Consider the following 23,894-nt stretch of genomic DNA (forward strand, 5'->3'; position numbering starts at 1 on the left):
GCACACCGCCTGCGACCAAGCAGGGCTCCCAGGGCTCCATCGTGGCAACTCCCCTTGGTATTACGGTCCCTGATGCAGTCTCCCTTTGAACCCATAGGGCAATCCAGCCTTAAGTCTCTATCTTACAAAACAGCTTTCCTCCTGGCTATATGCTCTGCCAAAAGGGTGAGTGAATTGCATGCTCTGTCAATAAGTGACGATTGTCTAAGATGGAGGGCAGGTGACTCAGGTGTGTCTCTGTGGCCAAACCCCTCGTTTTTGCCTAAGGTCATAAACCATCAGACGGTAAATCAGGTGATCGAGATCAGCACTTTTCAACCTGATCCGGCTCTACTACAGGAAGAAGCCGGCCTGCCTATGTTGTGCCCAGTAAGGGCACTGAAGGCTTATATTGCACGCACAAAGTCTCTGAGGGGCTCATACTCTCAGTTATTTGTCTGTTTTGGGGGTAAGAAAGTCGGCCACCCTGTGTCTAAACAGTGTTTGTCCCATTGGATCGTTAATACTATCGCTGAGGCCTATTCTGGACAGAACATACCAGTCCCAGATTCCTTGGTAGCTCATTCCACCAGGGGTATGGCCACTTCCTGGGCTGCTTTAAAGGGGGTCCCTCTTTCAGAAATATGTGCAGCAGCAACATGGAGTGCTCCCTGCACATTCTCTAGATTCTACAGGGTCAATGTGGCTTCCCCCACACCAATGGCTTCCGCAGTGCTGCTCTCAGCTGCTGGGCGAGGATGTGAGGCGGTAGAGTCCTCCGTTCTTCGCGACCCTGATGATACTAGTCATCCGTGTTAAGACCGTGGTGACGGTCTGAGGGAGGTCGAAATAGATCGTAAGTTATGACCATAACTATGGATCTATGAGACCGACCGATGACCGTCACCCTCTTTTGTCACTCAGAACGGGCTGAGGCGTTCAGACAAGGAGGAGGCGGCCGCGCTCACCGGGGAGCTTTATGGGCGGTGAGCCCAGCCCCCTTAAGGTCACTCACGTGACATTGTTGATATTTGGTCTCGAGGATAGGGAGATGAGGACATCATTCGTGTTAAGACCGTGGTGACGGTCATCGGTCGGTCTCATAGATCCATAGTTATGGTCATAACTTACGATTTTCTTGTACACAGGTACAAAGCAGTGCGACTCACCTGGCCTCTTGGCCAATCAGAGAAATGTTTACCTCGTCAAGCTGTTAATATGATCATCGCTGGGAGACATAGTCTGACTTATTACCTTTTTGAAATAAGCACGAATAAGAATATAAACTAGAATATTACTCAGTAGAGCTCATACCTCTATCAAATTGCACCAGCTTTAACCCACTCATAAATACCCCCTAAACACACCTGTTTACTCATCAAGATCCATTAATTATTCTATAAAAATCTGTGAAAAATGTTACACATGTTTAAGAAAGTGGAAAAAAAATGTTGGATCCGCCCCCTGATCTGGATCCATATCAAAGTTCTTCCCTGATCCCTACTGCATTCCTCCACCAAGCTTTGTGGTATTCTGTCCAGTAGTTTTTGTGTAATCATGCAATCAAATAATCACATGCAAAAACATACCATCCTTGGCCGAGGTAATAAGGATGAACATAGTTTGATGCTCCTCACACGATGAACTGTTGTTGCTGCGAGACCAGGCAGAAAAAATACCAACCAATTTTCAAAATAAAACTTTAATTCGACAGAAGTTAAGACAAATCCGTGTGATTTTTGGTATTCTAATATTTCTGCTTTGTTAGGTCAGTACTGTGTTAGATAACCTGGTACAAGCTGCAGTTAATGGCCTAAATGTGTTTTGTACATGTGGTAAATGAGGTTGTTGAAAGAAATGGACCATATTTCTGGAAATTGTACAAAATTATTCTTTTTAATAAACAACCATTTTGACTCAGCTAGTTTTACATTATTGTTAAAGAAAAGTCTTGTTTTCTTGACATGGCTCTTCTTGTACTGTGCAAAATGCTGCTGGTCTCATGTGGGGGAAAAAACGTACTTTAAAATGAACAGCAAACTGATAAAAGAAAAAGTGCTCCGAACGACACTCAGAACTGTCACGTAATAAACCAGTTTTCTGCTCGCTGGGTCAGTCACCGTCCGACGTCTGACTGATGTAAAGCTTTTAAAGAGCGGCACTGAAACATGAGTTACACATAAAATCAACTGTTCCCATCAAACTTGAAAATATGTCTGCAGTAGTGCCAGTTCCCAACAGCTGGTCACATCTGGATGCTCATACTGCGATCAAAACTGAGCAGTAAAACTTAAAACTATAAGGCAGCACCAGCATTTGCACCGGGTGCTTGTTCCGTCAGAGCATTTGAGGCAGTGACATGCTGTCGGATGATTCAGCCTGAGTCTGCTTCGCAGAAATCGTGTTTTTCATTTTCACATAAGACGCGAAACAGGAACGAGGAAATCTGTAGCAAATTAATCCCCTTTGGTCTGTAAACTAAGAAGCTAACAAATACTCCTGCATGGTGTTCAGGTTTCTGAACATCCATATTCAAAAGCTAATTTATTACATATAGATACACAAAGTCTTATGTACATAACAGGTGAAGTGGGCAGGTGCTTCAACGAGGAAAATAAACCAAACCCCAGTTGAGAAATGACTGGTTTAAAATCATCTCCAGTCGATGTTTCAGGGTTCTGCAGGTGAGACTATAAATCAAGATGGACAACATGACAAGCTCCAGAAAGTGAAGCCAAAGAGTCTCCCTTTCCTCCTTGTGGTTGGCTGCAGGATAGTACATAAATACAGCCTTATCCATATTAGCAGATGGGACAAGGATCAAACAAAACAAAATGAAGTACCCATTTAACAAAGTTTCTGTCATTTTATCTAGTTCTTATCACACTGACGGTTGTTCAAGTGTTCATGTTTCTGATAAGTTTGGTTTCAAGTGATGAAATGAAAAAGAGGTGATTGGTTTGGTAGGTGTATCGCAGGACCTTGATGGTGCGGCTCACTCCATGATCACTCCTGCTCTGGCTCCAAATGAAGTCACCAGCATAAGATGGTGGCATCAGTATCCAAGATCTCTTGGCTTCATTTTTGTTTGACAGGAGGAAGTTGAGAAGCACCGTCCATCTTTGTTTACAGTTTATGTTCTGGAAGGTCAGCGATTGGCTCTTCTCTGCCTCGGATCATCCACTTTTCAATTATAGTTTGTTTTGAACATTGAAAAATAAACTATACCAACAGAAAAAACATGTCGGCTCGTCTCATTCTTACATTTTCTTATCGTCAACAAATCCCTAAATGATCCAAACAAAAAATGACTGTCTCCTGCAAATAAGTGTGTGAATCAAATACCATTTGAGTCACACACACATCGACCTGCTGCCTCAAATACTCAATTGAGCAACAAATTTTGTATGAATCCATCACTGAGAATAGTCCTAAACAAATGCACTATTTCCTCCCATTAAAAAAACTGCTTTGTTTGATATTTAAGATTTGTGTTACGGACAAACCAGTGTGTTTTGAGATGAGAGCTACAGACGGAGAAGTTGGAAAGCGTTGAGAATTAACACTTTGTTGTTTTGTTATTTTTGGTGGCATTTGTTGACAATTAGAAAAAATCTAGATCACCTGCATGCTTTATTTCTATTAAATCTGTTGCTACAAATCAAGACTCGAGGCTGAGCTTGATTCATTTGTTTACCTGGTGGACTGAATCCTTCACTTCCATGAGTATTGAGCTCGAAGGGTTTCTCCTGTTTAAATGTGTAAAAACTGAGAAAAACAAACGACTTTTGTAATAAAAAGTTTGTCTCATTTCTGATGAAAATACGAACCCTGCAGTGAATTGAGTGTTTTAACACCTGTTTGTTTTTTTGTCCGTCGCCTTTTCTTGATTCTGGTTTGTAGCATCAGTTTTTCAAATCCATGTCCTGTTTTGGATCTGTTTCACATCCTGTCTGTCACTGCTCTTCTTCCATCTGCTCCTCATTCTCCTGCTCCTCGTCCCCCTGCTTCTCTTTCTCCTGCTTCTCGTCCTCCTGCTCCTCGTCCTCCTGCTTCTCATCCTTCTGCTTCTCTTCCTCCTGCTTCTCTTCCTCCTGCTTCTCTTCCTCCTGCTTCTCGTCCACCTGCTCCTGCTTCTCTTCCTCCTGCTTCCCCCGACCCCCGTGGTTGCCCTTCTCTTCACTACAGGGTTTATACTCGGAGGGGTCTAGTTCAGGATCCAGCTCTGGCTGGGACTCCACAGCTGTCTCCCAGTCCTCCTCTTCTTCCTCCTCCTCCTCCTCGTCTTTGTCACTCTGAGTTGCCTGACTCTGGAGGAGGCGGAGTCCTGCCATGGCCTGGTCAATGGTCAGTGTGGTGACCAGGTTGAAGTCGTGCATGCTGACCAGGTGCAGCAGGAAGTTGCGACTGAGGTTGTGTTTGACGATGTGGGCGCCGTGTTGCTTGGCGAACACTAGAGTGGCCTTGTTCATCTGGTTATCTGCAATGAAGCTGTAAGGGCAAAGAAAAGAGTTAGTGTGACGGCTAAAACAATCCTCTTTTCTGATTAATGTAAAACTTTAAAAGGCAAATATAAGACGGCGATTTAAAGAAACATGACGGAGAAAGACCAGGGGCCTCATTTATAACCGTTGTGTGTTTTCACGCAAACGTTGGGATTTAAAAAAAAAATTCCACTCTAACCCTGATCAATGCCTACAAGCATTTTGGAAACGGGACAAAGACGATGCAGACGAGAGGAGGTGAACTGATTCTGAAAAACAACTTATTACTTTCAGATAATAATAAACAGCAGAGTCATAATAGTTTTTAATGTCTTCTAACACTGTGTGTGTATCATCAAGTATGAGTGTGTTAAATCGCTGCAGTGAACGTGACTGTGCCATCAGGCGCACGGGAGATCACTCACAATAAATTAAGAGGAACTATTCACTTTCAAACTTCCATTAACAATTAATATATAATTTTTTTGCCTCCACCTTTGAATTAGATTTATTTTACTTCAGGCTCCGTTCTTTCTATAATGCTCACTCTCATTCACTGTATTAACAGCAGCAGCTTATCAGTTTATTTAGTTTTATTAATGACATCACAATCTGTGTTTCTTCACCTCCAAATCACTAACAAACACCATAATGTCAGCATCAGGAAGTTGCTCTTCCTCTGCTCATTACTTGAGCCAGCAGGATAATTAAATATTCATGAGGTACTTTGCATTGACCATTTATTGTTTAATTTGGTCATGTAGAGGGTGGAGTATGGTGCAGATCCACGTACAAAAGATTCCAGGTGGAGTGAGATTTATAAAGGGAACATTGCCTTCAGGTGAGCATGCGCAGGGTTTTATAAATCTGAATCTTTATTTGAGGATGCCATTTTCGTATGAATTCTACACACTGTTTTTATAAATGAGGCCCCAGAGGTTTTGCAGCAGTGAAACTATAAGCTCGGCTCAGTTTTGTTTGTGGTTCCTGATTGTTTAGAAAATCCTGAATCTTTAGAGTTGAAACTGTTTTAGCTTTTGGTTACTTGCAAATTTTGAATGTTAAAACAAAAAAGATTCAACTTGATTTGATGGAGGTTTGATTTAAGTTAATATGCTCCTGGACCTCATCCCTCCATTGTACTCACCCACGCTTCATGGCGTACAGGTTCCACAGCTTCATGATCTCCTTCTCGCCTTCGTTGACGTCTGTGAACTCGTCGATTTGCTGCAGGTGAGAGCAGGGAAGTCAAGACTTTAAAAACGTTTTTAGACACCGCAGACGATATTAACAATCACTACACTCAAAGTCCACTCAGATTGGCCGTAGTTGTCACTGATATTGAGCCTGTGTGAAATCTACTCATCATCATGAGTAGATTGGACCTTAGTCTGCAACTAATGCAGATTTGGCAATGGTGTAATGTGAAGGATGCATTAGTTGAATATAGCTCATACATAGTAAATTAAAAATCCCAATGTCACGTTTTCCACTGTAGCGACTTTGCACTGAAGAAACATCTTGTAGTTTCTCCTCGAAAATCCCAATTTATGGCCCTCTGGAACCGACCTTAACGGTTTTCTCTTTGAGCCAGTCGGGGTCCTTCTCGTCCTCACTGTCCACCTCCATCTCACCAGGCCGCATAGGCACACAGCTGTCACTGTGGAAGTAGAGGCGGTTGTGTCCGCTGATGTGCGACCTCTGCTGCTCTTGATCGCCGTCCTCAGACTCAAGAAACTCAGACAGACTTGGCTTCGTCCTCTTGGGTCTGGACAGAGGACAGAAAAAAGGACATTAGGTTGGTAGCAGTACTGTTTGTGGGAAATAAAACCTAAACAACAAAACTTTTAAGTAAATATTTCGGTCAGAAAACCAGCAGCACCTGCAGACGACCACGTGGGTGACGACGGTCCTCTTGACAGGGCCATTCCTGCTGAAGGCAAAGCCTGGCTGGTTGTGGATGTCCTGAGGATTTCCTGCGTAGGAACCATCATAACCCTCGTTGATGGAGACTTCAATCTTTGCACCTTTAGGATGTGGCTGTAAAATATCACAGATAAGAAAAATACAGTTAGTTTCTAAATGCATAAAGAGTTTGTATACACATCTCCAGTTGTTGGTGATAAAACATGACCAAAGTATTGAAAAACTGAAAACTACTTCCTAATAACCAATGTTCAATTCTGTAGCTTTCAGAAAAATTTCATTTTTTTCCTGATCAGTAAGACAATCACGATCTGTAAAATAAGACATTTACGTTTTACTTTGAGTACATTTCATCTGTTCTGGTCTATTGTCGTCAATCAATCACAAATGAAACACGTCTGAACACTCCTACAGAGCTACTTTTTTAACCTGTAGTTTAACTTAATCGTACTAAATTTAGCAAGATATGTTTTATGTTATTATTCTTTCTGCACAGTGACAGTCCCTGTGCATCTCACCACATAGTTGAAGATGAAGCGGGAGTGGGACAGTTTTAGGTGTTTGATCAGACTGTAGAGCTTCCTGCAGTTGAGCGTACACCAGGGACAGTGGAGGTCGTCTCTGGCCTCCGTCTGCTGCTGAGTGTTGTTATTGTACTGGAACTGGATTAAAAATCAATGAGGTGAATGTGAAGCAGTACAAACTGACACAGATCTGTCAAGTTTGAGCTCTGCTGTTTTTCTCTTGATTGAAACTCGAGCAGAGAGCAACGCTAAGATGCTAATGTTAAGAAAATCACTCCAAGATGGGATGAATTCAACAGGAAAAAAACAAAAACATTCCACTATGTTCACCATATAAAGAATTAAGTATCTTTTATTTCTCAGTCTTACACCTTACCAACATACAAGGAGCTAACAAAGGCAAATGGAGGGGAAATATTGTCCAGACATACGAGCAATGTCACATGTTGAGTGGTTTATTAAGACATTGTGATATCTTCCTCTGAAGATGATGAACTTTGTTTCTTCAGCTACGATAATTGTAATTGTCGACTGTTATATTTTATGTAGGCTGTAATTGGCCATGTCCAAATCAGCCCACATCCTCCGAAAGGAGGTGGCCCATGAATTGGGACATAGCTAAAGCGTGATATTGATTATCTGTCAGTTATTATCAGATAACAATACATGAGTACAATGTATCTCACACTAAGCTACTAGTCAGGTTTAGATGAACAGATTCATAACTAAACATGATATAACTTATTATAATTATATATTTCTTTAAGTAGGCTGGACGTAAAGAAAATTTCACATAACTTTGCAGAAATCAAATTAGGGTGAATGCTTTTTCAAACAAGAAACAAGTTCATCAGCCTCAGAGGGCACTATTAGGCCCCTATATTATCACATCTCACCTGACCATACAATGCCAGTTTTTACTTGCAGCTTCTGTTTGTGGCCGTTTTGAACAACTACAAACACTTCTGCTTTCAGACCTGGTCGGATGAACGGACTGGCTGATTTCTAACAAAAGCTGACCTTTCTCTTCCACAACCTGTAGCTCTCTTCTAACTAGTTTCAGAGATGTATACTTGATGATACAAATGTGTATTCAATCTGTGCTAAGGTCAAATACATAGGCCCAATCCCATTTCACCCCTGGCCCAACCCTTACCCCTTGTTTTCGTTATCTTGCCTCTTCTGATATGTAAAAATGCGGGATTATCATGCAAAGAAAAATCTCAGTTTCGCGCCTTTAAAGCCCTACCTGTCCGTCTCAACATGTATTGGGACAGCCTACACATGAACGTGGAAAAACAAAGGGGAAGGGCTAAGGGGTGAAATGGGATTGGGGAAAAGTACGTGCTGAGAGAGACTGACCTGGTAGAAGATGCGTAGTTTCTGTCTGGGCTCTGCTGAGATTTGTTCTCTTCTACTTTGTACATCAGTGTTGATCGATTCTTTTAGAGCTGCAGCAGAGAGGAGAGAAACGGGATCAAAACATTTAAATAAACGAATCAACTTTACTAATGACCAACTATCTACTGAAAAAGCTTGGTTAGTTATCATATTTAAATTCTAGTGTTTCTGCGACATGCTCACCCAGTGTCTGCGTTGCTCTCAGCGTGCTGGGTCTGGTGTCCTGGTTGGTCTCAGAGTTGCGGGTGGCCAGAGGTTTAGCCACAGGTGCAGTAGAGCGATCAGAGGAGTCACTGGTCCAACGCAGGGTGAACTGCAGCGTGGGACCCTGGGAAAAACTCTCAAATGGAGGCAGACGCTGCAAAGAGAAACACAGCAGTTTTAAATTCATTAAATCATTAACCAGATTAGATTTTTTTTTAGAGGCATCACATAAATCATGTCTACTGTCCGAAGGTGAAAAACAGATTAAACAATTTTTTGTTTAATCAACTTCTGAAATGTTTTTCATTCCACCAGACTAAGGGTGGAGGATACTGTAGCTAATCACAGAGCACAAGCCGCTACAGGAGAATTACATGCAGACCATAACAATTCATTATACCAATACCACATTTTTTGACAATATTTACCGTGTTTTATTTATTTTAATAAAATCTAATGATTTCAGAATTTGCTGCTATGAGCGAATCACTTTGAAACTTGGGATTAAAAACTTGCCATATGAATTATTATTATTATTCCCAGTTGAATTTGATGTGGCGTTATCTTAAGAGCAGAGCTTTTTTTGTACTTTGTACAAATTTCACTGTCATACACACAAACCTTTCCATCAAGGATGGTTTCCCAGGTTGCCCTCTTGTTACTGACAGGACACTCCTCCATCTCCTGCATCGACACCTCATACTCTCCGTCTAACAACTGCAGACGTCTGCACACAAGAATACATCAATTACACACAGAGAAAATAACAACACGCTTGCCTGTGTGTCAGAACAGCTTGTGTGTGTGTTTCACCTGTTTTTATCAAAGACGGTCATCTGAGCCACAAATGTGGCTTCTCCCTCCTCCCTGAGAGAGGAGCTCCTCCTCTTCCTGTTCACCACTTCCTCTGTAAAATCTGAAACAGTCACATAATGTCATGAAGCTCTGCTCCATCACACCAGCATCGCAGATGATAGTAGGAGCTGGTATAAAGATGCTGGGGGGAGATGTCGGGGCGCGCACAGTATGGTTTGACGCGGTTGGCACAGCGGAAATGAGAGAGACTCAGAGATGGGAAGTAAATTACTGACAGAGCCGCTAAAAACAAAAAAACAAAATATATAACGGCCCAAACATGTATGAAAAGATTCCACATTAAGACTATAGGCGACGCAGTGGAGCTGCGCCTTCTCCCTCGGTATGTCGAGCTGTCTGTCGTCTCTGCGGCCGCAACCAGGGACTGTTTATGTTTATTTATCACAAGATATATTCAACAAGGTTATGGCATATCACTTGTGCAGCCCTTCTTAAAACTAACAGGAAACACATTCCTCTATGTTTTTCAGGGGCTTAAAGGAAGGACTAGAAATCAGATTAATTGATATCTGTTCTAGGAGCATCTACCTCTCAATCTTCTGCCAATAAATAAAAATGGCCATTTTGTTTGTACAGTTATCGCAATAGACTGTTCCGACGTATTACAGCATTATTTAAGGTAGAACGTAATATTAACTTATTTAAGTCTTGATTCAAATAAGGGAACAAAAAAAGATAAAAATAAAAACTTTAAATGGAGGAAAACGGAAGAAACCTCAAGAAGAGAAGGGATTGTTCTTCCAGGATGGAAAAACATGACACCAAACACAAAAGATCATACAATTAAATAACAAATTTGTTATCAAAAAGATCCGATCCTGTCAGTAATCAGCTTGGTGGGCTTTGGTATTACTAATATTATTGTTTTTAAAACTCTTCTGACCTCTGTTGTGGTGACTCTCTCCGTTGGTCAGGCCGTTGACTTGTGTTCGGGGGAATCCGGGCCGTGACACTCTGAACAGTAACGAGTAAGATTTGACCATGTGAGAGTTGCTGGGTTCAAACTCGCTGCTGGGGACCAGCAGGGAGGGGATGGGGCTCGGCTTGGCCTGGACTCCAGCGCCTGTGTCCGGGTTCAGGGGAACCTGCTTCTTCCCTGTGGGGACCTGCTTCACTGGACAGCTCACATCCTGGAGTGAAGGGGGAGAAGAAATGTCCGATCTGTTTCACTGACAACAATGCATAAAAGGATAAAAGTCAGTGTTGATGAAGCAGAACATCATAACACACACCTTCCTCTTTTTGTGACACACTTTGACCAGCAGCACCTCCAGCGACACAGAGTTCTGCTCATTCTCACAGTCCTGAGATGGTTTCCCTGAAAACAATGCAACACAATACAGGACAGGAGACTGTTAGTCGCATTGACTCAGAGGAGAAACTTCATCTAAAGAAGCAAAAAGGACGGCAGCTGATAAGGACAAACTTACCAGCTTTATGAAAGAAACCAGTGAAGGTGAGCTGCAGGTTAGAGGCCAAGCTGTTGGAAAAACAGAAAGGTATTCCTTAGTATCTTAAACATGTGACGTTCATAGTATTCCTCATTCAATGTATTTTCTGCAACCAAGCAACCAACTGCAGAGTAGGTAACACGCTTTCTGTTCACGTTACATGACCAGTGTACATGAATGGTCATGTGACATGTTTTCAGGTGTTTAAGTGTGGACAGAGATCAATTCTTTCTTTAGTTGAGCATATAAAAAAAGCAAACAAAGATGAAAACATTTGGTCTTTGGATTAGATGGGGAAACAAAATTCACATTTATTTGATTATTTAAATATATTAATAATTTTACTTAGTGAAAAAACTAATTGTTACACATATTAAGAGTAAAAAAACAACAACAGGACTGAGTGTTTACCTGTGAGTCTCTAGCTCTCCCCTCATCTTCTCCACTTTAAACAGCAGATTGTCCACTTTGGAGCTTTTCCTGTGCAGACAAGGAGCAGCAGTTAGCAACCAAAACAGCACAGCAAGCACCCCCTACTGCCCCGCAGGCAGATCAACAGGTCATTACACAGAGTGAGGCAATTCCAGTGTGAGGTCAGAGCGTGTACTTCTTCTGGAGATAGTCAGTCCACAAACAAACACGTTTAAGCCATATCTGGGCTTTTAATGGTCACTTTCAGGTCAGCTCTATTCCAAACATGAGACTCGCAAGTCAATAACCTCATTGAAAAAAAAAATATATATATATATATAAAATGTATTAATATCAATAATCAATGGTTCAGTGTGTAGAGTTTAGTGACATCTAGTGTTGAAGTTGCATGTTGCAGCTGAATACCCCTCACCACAACCTGTGGCACCTTTAAAGGCCGGCGCATGCTTCTGCGTTTTCAGGGGCCCGGAAGCGTAAGAGCCCTTTCGGGCCCCTTACGTTCTTATGTATTCCTTCTTACTAAACGGCAAAGCTCCGCAAGCGTCATGTAGCCGGCAAGGCTGTGATTGGTCTGCTAACTACATCATTTCCGGAGTCGCATTTCCGGTTCATGCCCGAAACCACGGAAGATTTAGAAGAACGAATATGGACCAAATAGAAGAGCACTTGGCAGAAGAGATCCGAAACTATGACCACTAGTATAACCCGTCACTGACCAGCGGATTTGTCCGCCAGAAAAAGGCTATGAGGAGCCGCCGTGGCAATGTAAATAAACGGCTCTTCTTTGTGCAACACGCGCAACGCTTGGAAAACCATGAATGACAACGAGTTCTGCGTCACAACTGAGTGAAAGCCGCAGACGCCGTTGCAGAAGCATGCGCAGGCCTTAAGTTGCCATAGGTCTCAAAAAGGTGTTTAGCTTGTCCGGTTTGAATGATTGTAAAAAACATGGCGGCCACCGTAGAGGACCCGCTCCCGATGTAAAAATAAAATATTTAAATATAATGGACCCATTCCAGGGTAAAGAAAACAACAATTGGTACAATTTAGGTGATCACACATTTGTGAAAACATCCCTAGGACCATAAATCTGAAAAATTATGGTTCTTGATCTCAAATGTGAGAATTACCTTTTTAATGTCAGGTTTTCTGCTGCTGATTAGACAGAACAGCTTTAAGTGGTCTACACATGTCTGTATGTTTTAATTCATATTTTTTATCATTTCTATGTTTTCTGAGCCGAATGTTTGCTGCTCAGACTCCATTAAAAGTGGCCTGATACAAAGTGGAACCAACCAATAGACCCGCTGTGGTTTACTTTTATTAGCTTTGTCTTAAGTGTTGGAGGAGACAAAACATTTTACATTTGGATCTGACCATGACAATCCATGAGATCTGCATTTATTAGTCTTAACCATAGACTGTGTGCTACGTCTATGGTCTGTACTTGTTTGACAGGTTGGTAGATGTGAAATTTAGTTAGCCATAAACAAGCTGTGAATTCACGCTGGCAGGAGCACATGTGCTGGTCTGTGTGCTGAAGTGAAATTAAAACGCAGCCTCTTGGCTCAAATTGCAGCCATTAGTACACAGGGTTTAGTGACCGCACATAAATCCAAGTTCTGTACCACGTCAACCTACAGAGAAGTCTAATGAGCCAGAGTAACTGAAAACACCTGGAAGGCTGCAAGGAACCTTGAAGTCGGATTCAGACCGACATCAGACAGGATTAAAAACAGTTCAGCCTCCACATTCATTCCACTGATTTAGACCAATAAATAAAGCTTTATTTTAACTGCAATGCCACAAAACAACATCTACCAACGCACATCATCAACCACATCGCCTTCTCCCAGTCCTCCTACATTACTGTGTACATCAATGCCAATGTCTCCATTGCTTTTCTACAAGTTCAAATCCAGACATTATTCACTTCCAAATTAGTACTTTTATGCTTCGAGTAATTCTACTCAACAAAGAAGTATGGATTTGTTGATATTTATTTCACAGTTTTAAATATTTCTTTTAAGTAACATACATAACTGCAAATAGCCGGTTACCAAAAATATGAAAGGCCTTTGAAATGGAATTCAAGATCTTTTAATACCATATCGGACCTTATTTAAGTAAACTGAAATCAGTGCTTTTCAGGCCTTTAAGACCTGCATTTACCCTTCAGCTGCCTTCTAAGTCTTTTTATTGCAGTTACATAAAAACACTTGAAGACAGGTTGTGTAGGCGACGAAAAAACACTTTCAAAGACAATATAAAAGAAACAACGGTAGTGCAAAAATTTTGACTGTATACCGTGATTTACATCACAGAATGTTTTAAGGAGACAAAAACCTTGTCCGGAAACACACTAAATAACCACCTCTGTGCAGAATGCCTTACATGAACACAGCCTCTTTTCTCTCAGTTTATGTTTTTCATTTTATTCATGCTCTGTGAACACTTTATAACTGTGAAGTGTCTCAAATCACAAGCTATGTTTCATGTGACCAAGGCTGCACGAGTGCAGCACCAAATGAAACTGACAGGAGCAGCAGCAGCAGCAGCCTGTCGTCGTCATCTGGTTCACGCATTCACATCTACTTCAAAATCAGACAGAACACCTTCTGACGGCGGCCATTTTTAGTCCCCAACCGAGGCCTGAGCCATGAACAGAATCTACTGCCTCACAGATAAGAAAAGCCCCTGTCTGATGAACGCATTTCCAAATAAAAGAAATGAAAAAAAGAGATGAGCTGATACACAGTATTGTAGTATTTCAGATGTAGATAATGATTATAAAGAATTTAAATAAATAAACAAACTATCTTACAATATATCTATGTCCTTTTCTTTCTTTTTAAATGTTTTTTGACCTTTCATTCAATCTATAAATATTACTTCTGCATATAATTCTGGTTTTTGAAAGACATAAATAATTGATCAGCTCGATAACATTTATCAGATTAACATAGGAAATCTGTGGATGCCAGTGTCAACTACATTTGAGTTTTGTGACCAGTTCTAAGAATGGAATTATAATAGTGATTTCAATAACTTGTTTTTCTGAAAATGTTGTAACACCTACACATTTGTTAAAGAACACTGTATCAACATGCACATACTTGTTTTTCAATAACGGCTGCGAAATATTAGTCGTCAGCATTTTTGATGAAGTTAGCACATAACCTCCAGCTCTTTAAATTGACATAAGAGAAGGCCCTCTGTCTTTAAACACACCGCCCACTTAGCGCAAAGTGAAATACAAGCAGCCCTGTGTGCATCAGCAAGATCTTTTTCTTTTGTGAAGAGCCTGTATGCAAAGCAGCCAAACTGAAAACGTCTCTCCTATCTCAGCTTTAACATATCCAGCCTTTCCCCACCTACAACAGACGACATGTCGGTGTACTTTCACTCACGGTAACAGTTGACCTGCTTTCTACGAGTCAAACTACTTCAATTCAACTTTAAACAGAAAACCAAAAAACCATAAAGAGGCACAAGAAGTGAGTCAAGCCATGACCCTGCAAGTTCACAACAAACAAAAGCATGTGGAAAACAGTTATGACTGGATACAAGCAGAAGGTGATTTTTTACCTTTTGCCATTATTCCTTGAGTTTCTGTGGGACATGTAGGTGAGAGTCCTGTGCAAGAATATGGGCTGAAATGTAACAGCGAGAGATAAAACAAATAAATGTGTTATTGCTTGAACGTGTCAAAAGATACAAACATTTCCTCATATTTCAAATGATCCAGCTAATCATGTGAGGAGTTTCAAAAAAAGGCAACTCACAGCGATTAAGTTCCTCGTGCGGAGGAACCTGTAGATCTGAGTTGGTTCTGTAAAGAAATATAGTTGCACCATCAGCACAAGACTTTCCTTTATGATTAATGGATCACTTTAGATGAACATGTTGAGTTTTAAACAAGCAGAAACCTGATAACCTGAGTGCACTTAGTGCTTAAGCAATCATCCATCTGATGAATGAAAACGTTGTTTATAAGTTAATCAAAATTGTAGTTTCTGCTTAAATCTTCTCAAATGTGAGACTTGACTTGTTTCTTTTCCTAATTTAAATTGTGGGTGAAGGCAACAGTTTGTGTTTAAGTCCATTGTTTGATTACATTAACTACATAAATTGATATTTTAAACAATCAGATAGAACAGAACACTATTTTACGTGGTTAAACGGCAGCAACACACAGATTAGAATAATGTAATTATCTGCATGAGTTAAAATAAAAAAACTTTCCTTGGATTGAAATATGAACCCAATGACACAACATGGCAGCTGCACTTTGTGTGACATGGGAACTCAAGCATGACAGCACCACAACACGTGTAATTCATAGTAACGTGGTTGGAATCAGGTGCAACAGGACTGAATGTGAAGTCATCCAGCTTCGCAAGTCCTCACCTTGCCGCCCACAGCTTCCTGTAACCTTGAATTAAACTTCTAACACAGATGTCTTTCTAACATGCAGCTCGATGACAGCAGGCACTCACTCTCGAAGGCCTGCAGGAACAACTCGTGGTCGGCTTGGATCTGTTGCATGTTGGACTTCTTGGCTGCGACCACCGCGGAGGAGGAGGAGGCGGAGGAGGACGATGCCTGGTGGAACCCGTTGGCTTTTCCTCCGGCACCGCAGCCCAACGTGTGGCTCCCACCTGAGGAGCTCTGCTTGTGTGGAGCCATCGTCGCGACAAATACCCAAATAAAAAAGCGGCCAAAGAAACTTTACTCCCACCTGATGTGGGAAAGAAACTCAGTTCCTTCTCCTTTGTCAAAACAAAAGAGCAGCGCTGGCAGACAACCAGCCGCTCAGGAGAAACTGTGTGGACTCCTCATTTCTAAACAAGACGACGGAACTTTCACTGAATCACATTAGAAATGAGTGAAGACACAATCCGAGGTTTTCCTTTCGGTGATCTTTTGAAAGTTGCAAAGCTCCGTCCACAGGCGTGAAATGCGCGAAACAAGAGAACAGCCTCCGGCAAGCTGACGCGGCTTGCTAGCTAACTGGCTAACTTCCTTAGCCAGCTAGCAACGACGCCGGGCTAACCGGTTAGCATTCTCCGACACTGTGACTTCCCCAATTAACTCAACGAAAGCTGCCGCTAATCGACGACTGATTAAAGGCAGAAATAAAGCACGTTCCCTGTGGTTTAGACGCCATCGTTTCACCAGACCTCACAGTACTTCTTGCCGGGCGCCTGTTTGCAAGTTGGGATAGCTGTGGTGGAAAGTAGCATAAAACACCACGGACGCTATCCGGTTTATATTTTCAAAATATATCCTGATAAGAACCTAAAATTGTCAACTGCGCGTTCGACAAATTTTTGGTGTAATAAACGTGTTATTAGAAATCTCACTAACACACGTTTATGTTAACATCCAAATATTTAACTCTACACTTGGGGAAACTTAATTTTACTCAGTTGAGAGCTTTTATTTTGACGACAAATATCCGTTTTCTGTGGTCTAACGGACAACTTGACAAATGTAGGTTGACACTTCCACCGTGACTTCAGTTGAAAGATCCCGCCTTCTAACCGCTCCACCCAATCACCGTGCTTGTTTGCAAAAGGCTGCGCTCTGATTGGTGGGAATGTTTGTCCGGTCTCAGAGGCGCATTTGCCGCCTGCAGCATCAGCATGGAGAGCAGCTCTAAATAAGGTCAGGGACCCGCGTCTGGAGGAAAACCCACCGAATAACACTGGAGTTAATCAGTGGTGGAATGTAACTTAGTCAAATACCTACGTACAATTTTTTATTACAAAATTACAACATCTCAAAGGTAAATATCGTACTTTTTACTTATAATTACTGACAATTTACACAAGAAAACTATGACATGATGCAGGAGTTTACTTATATCAATATATCCAGTTCCAGGTGCAGAATGAGGTGGTGGTCGGGGGGAATGGAAATTAAGTTCTGACGAATTTATCCAAATATTACTGAAATAGCAAAATGGCTAAGTGCAAAATATCCAAATTGCACAAGCTGCACAAGCTGCAATTTCTCATTAAAATAAGTGAAATGCTTGTTAAAAACCGCCATTGGATGTTTTTCCAATTCAGTAGAATGAAATAGGCATTCCCTCTAAAATTGGGATTCATTGCAATATCTGTCCAAAGAGTTGCAATATGATTATTTGTATTGCTTGCTTTTTATATTGTTAATCCTACTCTGCTCAAAATGCCTTGAAATTAACTAAAAGCCATACATGTTGGATATTTTCTTCATATTAACTCTGCATAAAATATTTATAACCATGTATCTCAGGGGGCCTTCGTACCAAATGTTAAATCAGCTGATGATTGTGTGAACACAACTTGTACTTGGTAATAATTTCCCCCATTTTGGTTAAAAATGAGCACAGTGTGTCCTGCACATGACTCATAATGAAGACAAAAATAGCTCATGAGCACACAGTTGAACTCACACACTGGTGAGATATTTCCAGTGTTACTGAACAATAACTAACCAGTCAACAGAAAAATCTCTGACAGTATGACTGTTCACTTTTGAGTTTCGTCCTAAGAAGGACACCTTGTTAAATGTATCATTAGCTTACCTGCTGATGAGACGTGTAAACTGTTATTTGTATTTTCCTTACCACCAGAATACAAGTTAAAATGCATAAATGTTTCTGCGATATGTTTTCTGCTTTCTAAAGATCTCCTTCTGCAAACACAATTTCTATTTTCACAATGACTAAAAGAGCACATGATATTACAGATTAAAATACATTCTGTGATTAAAAATGTCAAAAATACCATGATGTTCCTCCCATCATTTAACATAATTTAATTTATTCCATTTAAAAACAACTCAGTTAACAGAACAGGAAAGAAAAATGTAATTAAAACAAACAAGTGGGCAAAAGCAAAGTTCTGGCTTATTATCCACTCATATTCCCTTTAGAAGAAGCCATGGCAGAGGTCTGTCCGATAGCAGATGCAGCACAGAGAGTTAGCAATTGATCAATACATCTGATTAAATCCTCTGATCACATTTTTTTAACAGAGTGTGAAAAGCAAGGGGAATCCTGAATGACACATCCTGGAAACATGGTTGGTAAAAATGTAAATGCAAACACACAGACACACAAGCTGCAGTTCCTAAACACATTAGACAGCATAAGAAAAAGAACCACAACGGATTTATTCATTTCCCAGTGTTGGAATTGAATGTTTATCTTCTCTTATTCTACTGTAGTTAAAACTGTAAAACACCCAGAGTTTAACAGCCGAGACATATTCTCCTCAAAGCCTCGATCTGCCTACCACCTGCCGGACATAAGCTTTTGTCAGACACGAACTCTGGAGAATGTCCAGAAACTTGGGTCGGGACATTTCCTGGAGTTTGTGTTTTACATATGAAAAAATATATAAATCCTACTGTGGAAAGAACAGGAACTTGTGTCGGCCCTCACATCACCACAATCTTCTGAATCTCTTAGTCTGTGTCTTCTGTGTGTATGGCTCCTGTTTTTCATATTGACATATTTGCATTCTTTCATCAATATACTTGCTTGCTGTGAATTTTCCAGTTATTTCCCTGCTGTATTCTCATATAGGCTTATTCTGACATTTTGCATTAGGGCAGGCGGGTTAAAGTTCTGTAAAAGGTCCAGAGCAACTTATGGAGACATTTGAGTTCTCTCATACAGCCCCTCCAGAAGAGTTCAGGAAAATGTCCAGACTTCAGTGCATGTCTGAAAGCAACTATACATATTCAACTGACTGGTTATTTTCTTTAGACACTGCTCAGTGAACTTAAATGCATCAATAGCTTCAGATAACAGACTTATCTACTTTTCAGTCTATCCAAAGTGGAATTCATTATTATTATTCATCTCTACTTTGTGAGATCTGAGGAGAGAACAAAGCAGAGATAACAGAGGAGACTGGACAGAAATAATGAAGTTGTAATGACTCAGACAAAAAAAAAAACGATATGTAAAAACAAACCCATCATTACCGATCTTTGAAAACAAAGTAATCACATTGTGATATCATGGCTAGAAAACTTAGCGGCAACTAGTCGCACTTTGCTTCTGTAGCAAATCAAAGGTTGTAAAATCTCTGGACATTGAATTCTTTCAAGCTTGGCAAAAAAAGGTCAAAGTGCTAAGTTGCCTTGAGAAGCAGCTGTGATTTTGGGTTAATGTGGACACTGGTCTGTAGATGACTCAGGCAACTGTAACATTAAAAAAACACAGACAGACAGACGCAGCTCAACTAACGACAAGTTTGCAGGGACAAGATGTCCTGATGGAGCCATAGTCCTCGGTTTAGTTGCTCTTTAGTGCTCCTGACCTCACCTTGGACACCTTCATTGAACACACGTCATCCTCAAGTGTCAACAGCTGTATGAATCAGAATGTCCCTGTGCCAACACCTGGAAGGAAATTAGCCCAGGTAAAAAGGATGTCCTGCAGCAAGACAACAGTTAGTGGCATCAGTTGCCCAGGACGGTGAGGTTTTAGTGTTTTCTCCACAGTATGTACATCATGAGCAGGATGAAGCCTGCAGACAGGGCTGTGATCACACACTGGTGGATAGAGAGGAGGTTCTCCAGCGTGTGGATCCTCTCCTCCATGGCGCTGGTATGGAAGTAGTCATAGATACCAGCTCCAATGCTCCACAGCGCCCACACGGCATCCAAGACCAGTGGCATGGTTAAGCAGACGGGGGGGCTGAGCTGCAGATCAGACTGGAACAACAACATGACACAATTTAATCTAAGGTCAATGTTGAAACATTTGCTGTAGAATGAAACTTTAAACTTCCCATGGTGGTATTGTTGCCAGAATATTTTTGCTTCCATTAGTGCCAAGTCTTGATAAAAAACTCAAATAAACACAAAACACTGTCATATCATAACTAGCAAACACAAACTGTTTAGTTTAGTCCAGTTTAGTTAAGTTTAGCTAACTGTCCACAGATTCAATGTATATATCTGCTCCATTATGTCGGTAAATAATATTCTTACTTTATTATTATGCTATTACTGTATTTTTTGCATATTATATTTAAATGTTTGCATTATTACTCAGAAATTCAGGGAGGGCAACATTTTACACCGTGGACTTTGTGTTGATAGTTTCTCCAAGTTTTAAAGAAGGCGTCGCAATAGGAATTCAACCAAACCATAATATTATATATTAATTAGGGTTGCAAAATTCCGGGAATATTCACAGTTGGAAACTTTCCATGGGAATTAACGGGAATATACGGGAATTAATGGGAATTAATGGGAATTAACGGGAATAAACTGGAAATGTTGTGGGAAATTTATACTAACTGTATTTACCTTGTCATATACAGACATAAATATAAACATTTTGTTTTGTTATAGGCTGATTTGAGTCCTGAGGAAACTTTGGGGACTTGACTATACGCTTCTGCATTGTTGTGTCATTCTTAACATAGGTCTTTGCACAGTATTTGCAAATGTACACAGCCTTTCCTTCTACATTGGATGGAGTGAAATGTCTCCACACATGAGATAGTGCACGTGGCATTGTTCTGTAGAATAAGATGAGAAAAAAGTTTGTAAAAAAACACTAATGCAATGCTAGAGATATAAATAGTTAGCCAAACAATTGGAATCGTCTGTAAAAATATTTTACAATTGATGGATAAATCAATGGAAATAGGCTAGATGAACAGATGAACAATCCTCAATCAGCACGCTAATATATTTCCCCGAGTAATATCATCGGAACTTACCTGACTAGTCCTGCACACTACAGCAGGCCTCAATAGCCCTGCTGTAGTGTGCAGGATGCTGGAAATTATCTGTGCATGTGATGGTAATATGCGTAGTTTTTTTTTTTTTTTTTTCAAAATTCCCGAGCTTAACTTAACTTAACTTAGCTTAGCTTAACGGAAATTTACCGGAAACTTTCCGCCCCTTTGCAACCCTAATAATAATATTATTATTGAATTATTATTTGTACACTGGCCTGCGCCGAAGCACACATGCAGGTGTAAATATGTTACAAAACAAGTTCAACAGCCTGGTTTGCTTTAATGCATGGACAAACTGTTAACACCTGGAGACTTAGGCTAAGTTGTCCTCTGTGTAGTGTTTTAAAACTTTGCTAATGGGGCTTTCCTGAAAAAGTCTTCACTCGATTGTAATGAAAAAAATCACATATATCACAATAATTACACTGATTTAAAGAAAACTGATTGTCCCTCAACAACTCATGACTGATTTAGCTGTAATCTCCATTTTGAATAGCAACATTTAAATGTAAAACCTTAACATGACATCAGGCCGATTAAATGAGAAATTCTAGTTACTGATTATCGTTCAGCTCGAAAGAAGAAGCTTGACTAACAGGGAGAATTCTTAGTTTAATTTCCCTGCTCAAATACTGAGCATGAATCTTTAGCTATAATTATGACAACTGGAAAACCAATCTTCCCACAAGGCCCTGTACTACATGACATGTCCTGTTTGATGTGCTGTATAAGAGAAGGGAACACGGTGACACGTAGGAAGTATGAATTCATGTGTTCCTGGCATGTTCTATCTATCAGGGCGTTTTCATTCAAGTTGTATGAATCTGTGACAGGATGGAAGTATGCAGCAAGGTTTACAAGACCTTATTAATAATGTTCAGCAACATAATGTATAATATAAAACAGTTATATCATTCAACATATAGTAATTAACTTGATCAATGAAGCTGCATACTCTCGCAGAATCTAAACTAGCAGGTAAATACAGTTTTTCCCCCAAATGTGTTGAAGACCAATCGTAGCTGCTAACGTTAGCTTGTTAACATTATTTCCTCTTCCATGTCCACCAAGCAAACGAGGATTTTTCACAAAACGAGAGTCATGCTACTCACAGCATTAGCTTCTCCTCACAAGGTCCGCACAGACTCCCCAACACCCGAAACACGAGCTCCTAACTTCCCCATCTGAAGCAGCCACCTTGTTTCAGTGACGGACTGAAGTCGTCCCGTCCGCCCTGAGCCGCTGCAGCTGCTTCCGGGTGAGTTCCCGGGTTGCCAGGTCTGCGTGACAAAGACCAACCCAATAGAGCTCATCAGCGTAGTTCCGGAAGTATAAATCCCTTTCCATTCATTTTGTGAATAGAGATTTTGATTATGAGCCATAAGTTGTAACCAAGGTAGACCCACCACGAGCTATGAGACTGAAACGATGTTATATTACATTACATTTTGTTTTTGGACAATCTGAACTGCAAGATGTGGACAATCTAGGTCCGTTGGCTTCTTGTGCGCACCCAACTGTCAAGAGTCTTGGTGTTCTTTTTGACAGGGCTTTTAATGTTGATAAACAAATCTCCTCAGTAGTCAGAGGTAGCTTTTTTCAACTTCGACAAATTGCAAAAGTAAAGGCCTACCTACCACAAAAGAGACAATTATACATGCATTCATAACCTCCCGTCTGGACTACTGTTATTCCCTGTATATAGGCTTAGGCAAAGCATCCATTAAACGCCTGCAGCTAGTCCAAAATGCTGCTGCTCGCCTGCTGACTAGGACAAAAGAGAAAGACCATATCACACCCATGCAGTAGACATGCTGGATACCCAAATTAACGTGTAGAAGCACTACAAAAGTGGAATTTTCATAATATGTCTCCTTTAATGTATGTTTAATGTACTACTTGAATTTTAATTTACTACGTTGTAACTGTCCTTTGACCGTGCCACTCATCCTGTACAGCACTTTGGTCAACCAAGTTGTTTTAAATATGCTATATAAATAAAATTGACATTGACATTGACATTGACATTGTGGGATCCGTGCGTCCCTCCGTGCGCAAAGGAGTCGGAGTAGCATATTTCTGCCTTTACAATAAGTGCATTCAACCTTGAGGGTACAAACCCAGAACGACAAGAATCAAGAAAGTACCATTTTCATCAAAAAAAGCAAAACTACAAAGTGCAATCAGTAAGTGCTATTTAAGTGCTACTAAATTCTTAGTTTAAAATTAAATGCTTCTTTACAATCAACGTCAAATCAAGTCTGTATGATACCAACTGTGTTATATATAAATATATATGGATGATACACACAGCAATGTATCGCAGCACGATATTAACAACAATGTTTAAGGGATAGTTCAGCAAAAAATGTATTGGGGTAAATGATGCCATATCGAGGCGAATTTGAATGTTGGGGCTTACTGTCACTTGGATGACCCCACAGGGGCAGTATGGAGGCATGTCATGTTTTTGCATGACGAAGTGGTCACCAGTTTCTTCAATTGTATTGGATTTGGCTGCAACGCTGATTACACCTGAAACTCCAGAAGTGTTTTGTGGACTCGAACACTTCACCCGTCCCTCTAGCGGCATAGTGGTGAGTAGATAATGAGTGAATACATTTTTGGGGGGAACTTAAATTCAAGAAGAAGGAGGTCGGTAGAAATAATTTAAAAAATTTGTAAATGAAATCAAATGTAATCTAAACGTTTTGTAGCACTAAATGGCACTTCTTGATTCTTGCTCTTCTTGGTATGTACCCTCATGGTTGAATGCACTTATTTTAAGTCGCTTTGAATAAATTGCAGCTAAATGAAATGTAATGTAATGTAATGTAGAAAGGGATAATTTCAAATGGA

At 40.6% G+C, this 23,894-nt stretch overlaps 1 protein-coding gene and 1 long non-coding RNA gene across 2 annotated transcripts; both read right to left on the bottom strand.

The window, feature by feature from the left end:
* Positions 1–1,665: 1,665 nt before the first annotated feature.
* On the bottom strand, positions 1,666–16,495 carry LOC133023397 (polycomb protein suz12-B-like). Its single transcript, XM_061090422.1, has 16 exons — positions 15,777–16,495; positions 15,063–15,109; positions 14,866–14,930; positions 11,257–11,325; positions 10,825–10,874; positions 10,627–10,712; positions 10,278–10,524; positions 9,332–9,434; positions 9,140–9,245; positions 8,498–8,672; positions 8,276–8,364; positions 6,908–7,051; positions 6,346–6,503; positions 6,033–6,231; positions 5,611–5,690; positions 1,666–4,470 (listed from the first exon to the last, which is right to left on the bottom strand). Exons 1-16 carry the CDS (start codon positions 15,964–15,966, stop codon positions 3,936–3,938), a joined length of 2,343 nt encoding a protein of 780 aa, XP_060946405.1. The 5' UTR covers positions 15,967–16,495; the 3' UTR covers positions 1,666–3,935.
* A 1,574-nt stretch (positions 16,496–18,069) lies between these two features.
* On the bottom strand, positions 18,070–22,279 carry LOC133022788 (uncharacterized). Its single transcript, XR_009683028.1, has 2 exons — positions 22,148–22,279; positions 18,070–19,995 (listed from the first exon to the last, which is right to left on the bottom strand). It is a non-coding gene; the product is annotated as an uncharacterized LOC133022788 (long non-coding RNA).
* Positions 22,280–23,894: the final 1,615 nt, after the last annotated feature.

The sequence above is a fragment of the Limanda limanda genome, chromosome 17 (assembly GCF_963576545.1).
Source record: "Limanda limanda chromosome 17, fLimLim1.1, whole genome shotgun sequence".
Taxonomy (NCBI): domain Eukaryota; kingdom Metazoa; phylum Chordata; class Actinopteri; order Pleuronectiformes; family Pleuronectidae; genus Limanda; species Limanda limanda.

Coding starts and splice junctions, on each gene's coding strand:
- LOC133023397 (XM_061090422.1), bottom strand. CDS start 15,966: ATGGCTCCACACAAGCAGAGCTCCTCAGGTGGGAGCCACACGTTGGGC. Junction 9,246..9,331: donor ACCGTCTTTGATAAAAACAG/GTGAAACACACA, acceptor TCTTGTGTGCAG/ACGTCTGCAGTTGTTAGACG. Junction 8,673..9,139: donor AAACCATCCTTGATGGAAAG/GTTTGTGTGTAT, acceptor TTCTCTTTGCAG/CGTCTGCCTCCATTTGAGAG.